A 13,259-nucleotide genomic window follows, 5' to 3' on the forward strand; every position below is an offset into this window, starting at 1 on the left:
AACATTATAACGGTGAGTGCGTAACAAACTGCAATCTTTCTGTACCTTTCCTCTATTCACTACTCACCATATTTAATCTGAGCAATGTCTCCCACAACAATTTCCGCCACTGGAATCTGGATAACCTGACCCTTGCGGATCACAGTGAACTTCTGCTCCTGTTCAATGCGACTTTGCAGCCCGCGGAACTGCTTCTCCTTACTCCAGTCATTGAAGGCTGTCACCAGCACCACACAAATAACAGAGAGGAGAATAGCTGCACCTTCAATCCAGCCAGCTTCTGCCTCTCCTTCATCCTCTCCACCTGTAGCTTCCCCACATACTGCAAGATATATGATAAAAGACAATTATAGATGGAAAGACCAGACTGGATAAAGTTATTATCAATTAGGATCCACCCTTACGCACAACAGTTAGAAAAATAAAATACTTTTTTTAAAAAAATGCCTTTCACTTGGTGGCGCTATCAAGTTTTCAAATGGGGAAAAAAAATACTTTTACATCCTGCATCAAAATTCATTCACAGAATGTGGGCATCACTAGCTTTACCTTTTAATAACATTTCTTGTTGCACAGAGGGCAGTTAAAAGTCAATCACATTGCTGGGAGTCTGAAGTCAAATGTAGACCAGATCAGGTAGGGACAGCTGTTCCGTCCCTGAAGGATATTAATGATCGAGATGAGTTTTTACAACAACCAGCAAGCACTTTTCTCCCAAACTTTGTTGGAGTCAAGTTTTCCTGTCTGCCACAGTGAGTGCGCCCCTAGAACATTAGGCTAGTAATCCAGTGTCTCTGGTGGCATATTCATTACTTCACAGCCTCCTCTTTATATAAATGAGTGACTGCAATCTAGGGCCACGTTGCCTTAATCAAGGAGCCGATAGAAACTAAAAGTGGCGCCAAACAGTACACAATTAATCATTGATCTATGTATGTTCAATTAGAAATTTCTTGGCATTATCCAATTTCTTCAAAACCCTGTAGAACGGTAAAATTTCAAATCAGGAGGAAAATCTAAAGTGATATATTTTCAATGCACATTTAACAAGTAGGAACAATGTTTAGGAAGAAAACATTATCCAACTTTGGAATGGGGTTCAATTTAAACCAAGCCATTTTTCTCCTTGTACAGGCTAATAATTCTGGTTAGCTCTTGCACAAAGTTCCTCTGATGAGCAGGTGCCCCAGGGTATTCAAATTAATTTACTTATTGTGATGATGCTGTCCCTTTAAGGAGGTAATTTTGTCCTGCTTTTGCTTTGAAGACAGGTTGTAAGGCAGGAGGTGAGGCGGTGTCTTTATGGAAGTTAAGAGTTTGAGAGGCCTTGGAGTTTTTTTAAAAAGAAGTCGTAACAATGGAAGCAGTCTGGATGTGGCCACGTTTCTCAGACCTGGCTTTCTAGCTTTTTCAGTTTTTAGCTTTAGTTTTAAGCAGACGCCTTTGGGATCTCAGAAGAGTTGGAGCTTCAGTGAATGTCTCCTGGCTGCTACTTTCCCTTGATGTTTGTTCCTCTTGGATTGGAGAACTGCATGCAAGAATTTGTCTGAATTTGCATTTTTGCGAAGGCGTTTGTTTATGGAATGTTACTATATTGGAACAGTTAAATAGGAATAGGAACTGTCTCTATTACTTGGTTAAATTGTGGTTGTTGACTTGCTTGCCAACCTGGTAAGTTTGTTTGCAAACGTTTCATCACCATATTAGGTAACATCATCAGTGCACCTCCGGTGAAGTGTCAGTGTTCTGTCCCGCTTGCTATTTGTGTGTCTCGGTTTGCTGGGGTGGGTGGGCTCCAGCTCCACATGTTCGTTAATGGAGTTCTAGTTTGTGTGCCAGGCCTTCAGGAATTCTCGTGCGTGTCTTTGGTTGGCTTGTCCGAGGATGGTTAGGTTGTCCCAGTCGAATCGGTGTCCCTCTTTGTCAGTGTGTTTTGAAATGAGTAATAGTTGGTGGTCATGAATCCTGATGGCAAGATTTTCCTTCCAGTTTTCCCTATATAATGTTTTTGGCAGACTTTGCATGGTATCTTGTAAATAAGATTGGTCCTGTTAGTTGTGGTTGCTGGATCCTTTATTCTCACGAGTAGCCGTCGGTTTGTGGGCTACCATGATTCCTAGGGGGTGATGTAATCTGGTGGTCATTTCAGACATGTCCTTAATGTATGGTAGGGTGACTAGTGTCTCTGGACGTGTTGTGTCTTCCTGTTGTGGTGGTCTGTTGTGTAGGGTTTGGCGGACTACGCTTTTTGGGTAACCATTGTTTCTAAAGATGCTGCAAGATGTTCTTCCTCGGCTTTGCGTAGCTCCGGGATACTGCGGCTTCCTCTGGTTCAGAGGAAGGGTCACTAGACCCGAAACTTTAACTGATTTTTTTCTTCACCAATGCTGCCAGACCTGCTGGGCTTTTCCAGCAACTTCCGTTTTTGTTACACATGAAGGACATTTCTGAAATAACCACCAGATTAGTCCACCCCCTAGAAATCATGATCGCCAAAAACCGACAACTACACTATGACAGCTAGTGATGAGAATAAAGGATCCAACAACCACAACTAACAGGACCAATGTTGTTTACAAGATACCATGCAAAGACAGTCAAAAGCATTATATAGGGAAAACTGGAGGGAAAAACTTACCATCACAATTCATGACCACCAACTACCAAGAGACTTGACCAACTATCGCTCATTTCAATACACACTGACAAAGAGGGACCCCAATTCCACTGGGACAACGTAGCCATCCTAGGACAAGCCAACCAAAAACACGCATGCGAATTCCCGGAGGCCTGGCATTCAAACCAGAACTCCATTAACAAACATGTAGAGCTGGGCCCTATATACCAACCACCAAGGAACAAATCCTGAAGCGATGCCACCCACTCCAGCAAACTGAAACACATTATAGCAAGCAGGACAGAACACTGACACTTCACCACTAGGTAACTAATGACGTTACCTAGTATGGTGACGAAATGTCTGCAAACAAACTTACCAGATCGGTGAGCAAGTCAACAACCGCATTGACAACCCGAGCTACAAATCTACTCAAAAACCTTCAATTTGGTTAAGTTATTCTAAATTCCTCTTTCTTCTGTTTGTACTTTAACTTTAGTGTTTAAATAAACTGTATTTTGCTTAACGTAAAGTAGTTTGACCAGCCGCATCGCATCTGGAACATGGCACTTCACATCTACCTTTAAAATAACAAAAAGTTAGGGTCTAGGCTATCTTCTGAAAATATTTTGAAGGGGTCTGGCCTGGCGCATACTATTATAAATCACTAATGGGACTGGATGTCGATCCAATGCCTGGGCACAAAAGAGACAGCATCTTATCCCTAGTCAAGTTTCCCCACCCACGTATCTTTAAATGTAAATTGAAATGGTTTTCATTCCTTCCCTACTCCTATAGTATTTAATATCTCCCATACTGCACTATTTCTGGAGGAGAGGAGTAATCAGTGAACAGACGTTTGGCCACAATCATCACAGATCTGAAAAACTGGAAACAGAGTCAATTTTTTGCACAAGACTCTTGCCATTAGAGATTATGATGCTGTGTATATACGCAATAATTATTGTAATTAGATGATTTTCCAGCTTATAGATATTTTTGCGGGTACCATTCTTTAATAAGAGACGTTCTGAACACTTACATTCGCTGTCCCCTCCAGGAGGGCGGTAAAAGGAAAGGCCCAAAGATATAATGGCTGCAATTTCTAGTATAATTAAAGTTACATCTTGTAGTGCTTCCCATACTAACTGCAGAAATGTTTTTGGCTTTTTGGGTGGTATGAAGTTCTGACCAAACACTTGTTTCCGTTTGTCAAGATCAGCTGGGTTGCCAGACAGACCTGGGAGGAAAGAAAGAAAGGAAATCGCTGTTACTTAAAAAAGAAAGCGGTGAGAGAACAAGTAGTTTGGGGTTAGGCAGAGAATTTCAAGCAGTCAGCTCTTAATACACAATCAGAATATTAGCACCATCACCTCTGGTACATTCCCATTAAAGAGATGCATATGGCATAGATTGAGGTTGGATGCATGTTTGCTATCTGGACAATGTGGCATCTACCTGAGCCAAAACAGTTTCTCTTTTTAAGTCATTGAGATTTTAAAGATGGTCATGAATGTTGAAGATTAAGTGTTATTCCCACAATAAGCAGGTGGTTACGTAGCTTCTTCGAACCCCAACATCAAGTCCTGTGAAATGGTAAAATACGCACTCATCCCTTCAACATTCCCCACAGTAAATTTTAGACCGGCATGTAGACAGCAAAGTGCAGAATGGGAGACATTCATTCCTTTTGATGAAAAAGGAAGTTATTAAAGTCAATCCTTTAATTCTTCATGAAACCTGTTATTTAACCTGAACCATCACTGGTTGTGAGCAAGCTACTTTTGTTAGCACTCTACAGTCACTATCCATCTTGTAAATGTTCCAAACCATTTTATATACAGAGTAAGCCATTCAGCCCAATGACCTTTTTTCTCCATTCACCGTCATTTAACTGAATTTGATCCCTAGCCGTTGATCAGTTTGACATTTCAGTTATCGAGTATTCAAAGCTTTTGGTTGGGGGCAAGAAAGTTTCAGATTTCCCTCCACTGTATACAAACAGGTTTCTTCAATTCAATCCTGAAAGGCCCTAGCTCTAATTTCAGGATTGTTTGCTCTTTTCTAGATAGCCCCACAAAGGGAAAAAATTTCTCTGTATGTGGTTGTTGACTTGCTTGCCAAGCTGGCTTGTTTTCATTCGGACGTTTCATCAGCATACTAGGTAACATCGTCAGTGAGGCCTCCGATGAAGTGATGTTGCTCTACTCTGCTTGGAATTTATATTGTCTGGTTCATTATGGTAAGTAGTGTCATTTCCAGTTTTGTTCTGTATGCGTTTGTATATGGCAAACCTATATACAATAAGCCAGCTCGGCGATCAAGTCAACAACCTCACCCACAACCCGAGCTACAGATCTTTGCTAAAAGACTTGAAACTTCTCTGTATGCTATCAAGACCGTTATTGTTTTGAACAACTCAATGGGACAAACAACTCTTAAGGGAATACAAGCTTTAGACTTTGCAACATGTCATCAACTTAACCCTTATAAATCCTTGTATTATTCTGGTGAAACTGTATATTCCCAGTTTTGTGTTTTTGTCCCCATCATAGTCCACCAGATGCAGACCAGACCCACAAGAATGCAAAGAAAAAGGTCTCATAAGATGATTGGAATGCAGTATTTTACTTTTCTGTTTGTGTGCCGCTTCTCCAAGATGCGAGGGAAACTAGCTTTTTTAAAATCTCCCAAATCTCTCAATAATCCATTATTATTTATGAAATTAGCCACACATTGTGGTGTGTATTCTGGAATGATTGTAGATGTTTCATTTGGTGTTAATTATTCAAGCAGAACGGTCTGCGACTGTGCAGTGACGACCACTCTGGAGCAATTGACTTCTATTTAGGAAGATAAAGGAAAATGGAAAATCATGGAAGACTAAAGCAAGTTTTGCCTCTTATTAAATTATTCAATTAAATTACTCATTATTTTGCCTCTGAAATATCAAGACCTATTTATTAGACAAGGCCTGTGATCTTCTCCAAATGTACTCACAAAAATGTACATATTCCAACACAGAATTTCAGTCTTCTTCAAATGGTACTTTTCCTCTTCCTTTCATTTCACAAGAACAGAACAAATTGGCATTTGAAATAGATTTTACATTGAAGCAGTGATGCCAGCCCCTGGCTTATGAGTTTTAGTGAGTATTGGCAAACTGGAATAGACTTGTTTGATTTTCTTAAAGTTGGAAGGCAGGAAGAACTGCATTTTTTTTTGGGAAGTGCAATCTTTCCAGGTCCCAGCTTAAATTCAAAAGTAACCTGCTGGATTCATTGAACAATTCTGCAGGACCAATTCGTTAGAGGCAGGGGACACCAGCACATCTCTCAACCAAATATCAGAGCAGCTGGAGTCTCACAATGAAACACAAAGAATAGTTTTGTTTATCCAGTAAACAGGACACAGGAACAACTTTCCAGAACATGCAGCTGCCATGTTTAAGGGTACAGACATAGTGGTGATGAAACAGGCATCAATGCAACTGTTCATTTAATAAGCAAGATCTAACTAATCACAGTATCCGTACTGTGCAGATAGAGGCCATTTGGCCCATCGAGTCTGCTCCAACCCTCCGAAGAGCATCCCACGGAGACCCACTGCCCTATCCTATCCCTGTAATCTTATATTTCCCATGGCCAACCCATCTAGCCTGCAGATCCCCAGAGACTAAGGGCAATTTAGCATGGCCAATCCACAGAAGTGGCACATCTTTGGATGCTCCCATATTGTCCTGCAGTCCAAAGGAAGCCGACATAGATTTGGGGAGAATGTGCAAACTCCACACAGACAGTTGCCCAAGGCTGGAATTGAATCTGGATCCCTGGCAGTGTGAGGCAACAGTGCTAACCACTGAGCCACTATACCACCCCAACACCTCAAAGGTTGGGAAGTCTTGGCCAGCAGTGGAATAAACCAGACAACCCGAGGCAGTAAAGAGAAAGTTACACCATTTAATTAATAGAAGATAATGCAGAAAAAAAGTGCATACGTGTTGTCTTCCTGGTAAAGACAAAGATAGTCACATAAGCTCACTGCCCTCTCCGGAAAACTCAATCAAGCTTAGAATTAACTAAAAGGTAGAGGTTAAATATTAAAATATCATGGAAATTCACAGCACCAGTGAAATATTTAGCTATGCATTATTTCCAGGATCGCGTGCATATTTATGGTTCAAATATCTACAGCCCTAGATAAGTAACAAATAAGATTCCTTGTAAGTTGCACTGTAAACCTGGACACGGAGGATTCATTGGAAGAATGAATGCAAGTGCTGCAGACTGGAAAGATTTTAGGCTGATATGACGAATGCAAGAAAAGAGCAAGATTGATTCAGCCCATTTAACTCCTGTGACATTTGGAAACAAACTCGTAGCCAAGGTAAGAAACTCTCAATGCCATCCCAACTCTGATGGAAAAGTCAGGCAATCTGTCTCTTCACTTTCTTCACCAAGGCATCAAAAATACCCAAATTCAATCGACAATAAACAAGACACATTATAAACACATGAGATATATCATGTTGTAAATCTAATTGAACTTAAAAGTGGCAAAAATATACACTTCTGATTCTGGAAAATATTGCCTAGGAAACAGTCATTGAGTCATAGAGCAAAGAAACAGATCTTTCGATCCAACCAATCCAGGCTGAACATAATCCCAAACTAAACTAGTCCCATCTGCCTGCTCCTGGCCCATATCCCTCCCAAGCTTTCCTATTCATGTACTTATCTAATTGTCTTTTAAACACTGTACCTATATCTACCACTTCCTCAGGAAGTTCATTCCACACGTGAACGGTTGCCTGTAAACAATTTGACCCTCGTGTCTTTTTCAAATCTCTTCCCCTCACCTTAAAAATGTGCCCCCTAATCTTAGGGAAAAGACAACACCATTAACTATCTATACCCCTCATTATTATATAAACTTCTAAGGTCACCTCTCAACCATCTCCGCTCCAGCGAGAAAAGTTCCAGCCTATCCAGCCTTTCTTTATAACTCAAACCATCCATACCTGGTAACATCTTGGTAAATCTTTTCTGAACCCTCTCCAGCTTAATAATATCCTTCATATAACAGGACTGGAGACAATATTCTAGAAGAGGCCTCACCAATGTCCTGTAGAACCTCAATACGACTTCCCAACTACTATACTCAAACGGCTGAGCAAGGAAGGCAAGCGTGTCAAATGCCTTTTTAACCACCTTGTCTATAGGGGATGCAAACTTCGAAAGAACTGTGTACATGAACCCCTAGGTCCCTCTATTCTACACTACTACCCAAGGGCCTACCATTAACTGTAAAAGCCCCTACCCTTCTTTGTTGTATCAAAACACAATACTTCACATTTATCCAGGCTGAGCTCCATCTGCCATTTTTCAGCCTATTGATCCATTTGATCAAGATCCCTTTATAATCTTCGAAAACCTCCTTCATTGTTTAACATGCCACCAATTTTGGTGTTATCTGCACACTTACTAATCATACCTTCTATATTCTCATCCAAATCATTTGGTATAAATAACAAACAAAAAGAGGACCCCGAACTGATCCACGTGGAACACCACTGGTGACAAGGCTCCAGTCCAAAAAGCAACCCTCCACCACCTCTCCGTCTCCTGCCAGCATCTTAAAAAAAAACTCAATTTGAAGCCCATCAACAGCTAGTTTTGATAATAAATTTAAGTTTAACTTAATTTCTGTAAGCTTTAAGATGACGACAGGACCATTGTTTAAAAAGCAGATTGCCCTAAACTGCTTTTGTATTGCGTCAAGCCCATACCAGCTCGATGTCTGGTATACATTGCTTGGTGACTTCCAGCAAGTTCTCTTTCAGGTGAGAGTACAGGCCACTATGACATGATGATGAACCATTCTTATGGGGCTTGAACAAAATTCAATTGTTTAAGGGATTAGGACTCTTGAACAACCTTGCGGTGATATCATGGAGCTGCACATCACTGGATATAAGATTCACACAGTGGGTGGAGTTAGCACTTTGGAAGATTCACACAAGAAAACACACTGGAATGTGAGACTAACTCACACAGAAAACACATTAGGTAGGAATAATCAAAGAATATTACATTAGGAAATTACTAACAAGAGCGAGCATAGCACAGGATCACCATGCAAATAGTTAGTACAGAAATATAATAAACATATATATTATAAATATTACTCTCTCCAAATACAAAGATACAGTGTCAATGGAAGCACAAATTTACCCTAATGGCATTACCACCCTTTCAAGCCCTAATACAGTTTTGGGCTGTTAACCAATTAAAAATGGTGTAAAAACCACGTTTCTTTAATTCACACGGAACGTAAAGAACCAGTCTGACAAAGAAATCTAGAAACCATTCTGCACACTGAAGCAACCAACTGAAATTGGGCTCCAATGTATACACTTAAATTTTGTCTCAACTGAAGTGAAATCAACCATGATCTTTTATTTATATAGCGACTTTCATGTAATAAAATACCCACATTCACAGGGACATCAGACTGAAAATATTTCATTGTGTTTCCAACACACTAATTCTTGCTGATGACGGCTATATTTGGAATTATACAAGATGGCTGTAGGAATGTAGGAACAGGGAATTAGTCATTTAGCCTCTCAAACTTGTATACTATTCAATGAGGCTATGGTTGATCTGCTACCTCATTCCATTTGCCCTGTACCTCCTCATACCTCCTCATACCTCAGGTAAATTGAAAACTATGCAACTCAGATTGACGATTAAAACAATCTACTTAAAATCAACTACTGTTTTGATCATGTGCAATACAGCTTCAAATGTTAATGAAAATCTGCAAATAGCAGACTAGCAAACATGCACCAATATGTCTAAGAATTGGACCACTTAAGCATCCCATTCAGTCACCCCCCCCCACCTCAGTAATACATTTATAATAATCAGATGAATACTGAGAGTTGGCATTACTGGCACTGGGCAAAACAGCCCTGCTATTTTGCAAGTAGTGAACATTCCCAAGTTGAATGGGATAAATATTCTTAAGGGGATTCTCTGAAAAGGAGAATTCAAAGAAAACATAATGCACAGTTGATGAGGCTTTCAAATGAATTTTGAAAAAGGTTAAAGCTACTCCTGTTAACTGTTTCCAGTGTCTTCTTTCCTTAAAAAAAAAGCATTATATAATACCTGACTAATAGCTTTTGTTTTTATAAATTGTTTAAGTGGAAATAAATTTAAATTTAGGACTTTGATAGTTTCCATTTTGCAGATGAAGTGTGGGTGCTCATATTCCATCATTAGTGCTGAGGTGCTCTCCAAGAGGCACATGAATTGATCGTGATGAGCAAGAGCCCCAAACATGAACATGACATACTGGGGTTTGTAGAGAAAAAGTATATTAAGGAGCCTGAATCCACAACTCGTGAATATTTAACGCATCATACCAAGAGGCAAGGCAATTGCTGTATCAGTAACATGCAATGTTTTGTTTTAAGACTCCTTTTGGAACCAAATATGTAGGAAGAGTTGTTCAATTGCTCAAGCCTGCTCTCTAAATGAGGTAGGTAACATTCCAAAATCATTTGTACTAGCTCACCAACTCCCAACCCTTCGCCAACTCCCCCTACTTTGTTTCATACCTTTTACCCAACAACATCCACTAACCACCTGCAGTCTCAGTCACTCGGACAAGAGAAATTCTGGTTTCTCATATGCTCCATGTGAAACAAAGTACCTTTGTCCTGAACAGCAAGATACGGCTCATTGTCCTCTACTTCCCAAGAGAAAAGAGTTTCTCTTTAAGCATCCCACCAAATTCCTTTTTAAGATCACAACGCGCTATGAAAGGGATCATTCTTACTCAGATTTTTGCAACCAGTTCTCAACGTAATCTGAAAATATTCTCCCACGGAATTAATTTATCGAGTAGCCTACCATAAGGCCATTGGGATTCTCCACACAGGAGTACTTCACAGCTATTAACAGAAGCACGCAGCATACTTTTATGAAGCATTCTTAATGTTTACCTCAAATGGATAATCACTTGACTAGAAACTGTTTGGAAGTTTGCCAAAGCTAGGCAATTAAACACAAATATTTGTCACGCACCTATGTTTGGGTGGGGGACAGAAATAAATATTCTTCAACAAAACGCCATATTATAAGCTTGCCAAAAGGGGTAGGAAGAAAAAGCATCATGCAAAGATAAAATCACAATCAAATCTTATCCCACAGAATGGCTTTACACTTTCATCAAAATCTATAGCCCGTGGCTGTAACAATGAACGGTTCATTTTCAAAGGTTAGGACCAATAGCAAAAGTAATAATCAATCACAGTAACAGCAAATGGGAAGTTCCACTTGCAGTCAGACTTAAAAAATCTTTCAAAAAACATCGTACCGCATGATTGAATTGGAACTAGAGAACAGATGCACAGTTGGTGGAGCATTGCAATCGCAATTTTCTGATCAATACAGCAATATTTTCTTTTGCTTTTTGAAGATTCTCTCTGCCCTCAAGCTTTATTGGTATTGCACTTTGGTGCAGAACAATAAAAATGCTAAAAGTGCTTCTCTACAAGGGACAAGACTTCAATTCTATGCAAGTGGGCTTATTTATTTTGTAATTATTAATACGTCTGAGGCATGTCTCCATTCTGACCACAACATCGTTACTCTAAATTTTCAAAGTCAAAGACATGTGATACACAGATAAATGGAGCAGAATACTGACAAAAGGTGGAACAGAGTTAGAGAATCATACAGCACGAAACAAGCCCTTTAGTCAAACTCGTCCTCTTATAGGGGTCTGAGAGACATGGGCTATGAGGAGTTTTGTGGCAGAATTGCTTGTTAAGCGTCTTGTTAACTGCTCAACTTGCCTCATTAATAAACAACTTCTGGTCTCACCAAATGTACCAAACAAGTTAGATGTTGAGAAAAAAACACCATAGAAACCAAAGTGGGTACTTGGTGAATGCAGTTCGCTTCGTCCTCCGATGGACTCCCCAGGACCTTACCACTAGTAATACAAGTCCTTCCCTGATTTGCCTTTCCAAAACGCAGCACGTCACATTTATCTAAATTAAACTCCGTCTACCATTCCTCGGCCCATTGGCCCATCTGATCAAGATCCCTTTGTATTCTGAGGTAACCTTCTTCACTGTCCACTACGCCTCCAATTTTGGTGTCATCTGCAAACTTGCTAACCAGACCTCATGTTCACATCCTAATTATTTACATAATGACAAAAAGCAGTGGGCCCATCATTGATCCTTGTGGCATACTGCCGGTCCCAGGCCTCCAGTCGAAATGCAACCCTCCACCACCACCCTCTGTCTTCTACCTTCTAGCCAGTTCTGTATCCAAAAAGCTAGTTCGCCCTCTATTCCGTGTGATTTAACCTTGCTAACTAATCTACCATGAAGAACCTTGTTGAACGCCTTACTAAAGTCCATATAGATCACATCCACTAGTCTGCCCTCAATCATCTTTGATACTTCTTCAAAAAACTCAATGAAGTTAATGAGACACGATTTCCCACACACAAAGCATGTTGACTATCCCAACCAGTCTTTGCCTTTCCAAATACATGTAAATTGCTGTCCCTTAGGATTCTTTCCAACAACTTGCCCATCACTGATGTCAGACTCAACGGGCCATAGTTCTCTGGCTTTTCCTTACCACTTTTCTCAAATAGTGGCACCACGTTAGCCAACCTCCAGACTTCTGGCACCTCACCTGTGGCTATCGATGTTACAAATATCTCAGCAAGGGGCCCAGCAATCACTTCCCTAGCTTCCCACAGAGCTCTAGGGTACACTTGATCAGGTCCTGGAGATTTATCCACCTTTATGCTGTTTAAGACATTCACTTCCTCGTCTTGTAATACTTCACTTGACAAAGGGGCAATGCTCCCAAAGCTTGTCATTTCAAACGTCACTATTTATTTCCCCACATTCTCCATTTTCCGTATCCTTCTCCACAGTAAACACTGATGCAAAATACTCATTTAGTGTCTCCCCCATCTCATGTAGTTCCCTCACATAGGTGGCCTTGCAGAGCTTTAAGGAGCCTATTCTCTCCCTAGTTACCCTTTTGTCCTTAATGTATTTCTGGATTGCCTTTGGTTCTCCTTACCCTATTCGCCAAAACACTCATGACCCCTGTTTGTCCTCCTGATTTCCCCCTTAAATATATCCCTACTGCCTTGATACTCTTCTAGGGATTAACTCAATCCTGTCATATATACTTGACATATGCTTCCTCCTTCTTAAACAAAACCCCAACTTCTCTAGTCATCCAGCTTTCTCTTCACCCTAACAGGAAGATATTATCTCTGGACTCTCTCTCATTTTTAAAGGCTTCCTTTTACTTGCAAACATCTGCTCTCAATAAACTTTTAAAAGTTTTTGCCTAATACTGTCAAAATTGGTCTTCCTCCAATTTACAACTTCAACATGTGATCTATCCTTTTCCATCACTATTTTAAAACTAATAGAATTATGGTCACTGGCCCCAAAGTACTTTCCCACTGATACCTTAGTCACCTGCCCTGCCTTATTTAACAACAGTAGGCCAAGTTTTGCACCTTCTCTCGCAGGTACATCCACATACAGAAGCCCTCAACAGTCCCAGTCTATGTTAAGACCCCC

General features: G+C 40.3%; 1 protein-coding gene across 1 annotated transcript in view; it reads right to left on the bottom strand.

The window, feature by feature from the left end:
- The window catches only part of LOC109917856 (plasma membrane calcium-transporting ATPase 1-like), a 123,747-nt gene that overhangs the window by 96,226 nt on the left and 14,262 nt on the right, over nt 1–13,259 (bottom strand). The window contains exons 2-3 of the mRNA XM_048611820.1: nt 3,660–3,857; nt 68–322 (exon numbers count right to left, since the gene is read on the bottom strand). Of these exons, the coding sequence (XP_048467777.1) occupies nt 68–322; nt 3,660–3,857 (453 nt within the window). The remainder of the gene's footprint in view (nt 1–67; nt 323–3,659; nt 3,858–13,259) is intronic.

The sequence above is a fragment of the Rhincodon typus genome, chromosome 25 (genome assembly GCF_021869965.1).
Source record: "Rhincodon typus isolate 14 chromosome 25, sRhiTyp1.1, whole genome shotgun sequence".
Taxonomy (NCBI): Eukaryota; Metazoa; Chordata; class Chondrichthyes; order Orectolobiformes; family Rhincodontidae; genus Rhincodon; species Rhincodon typus.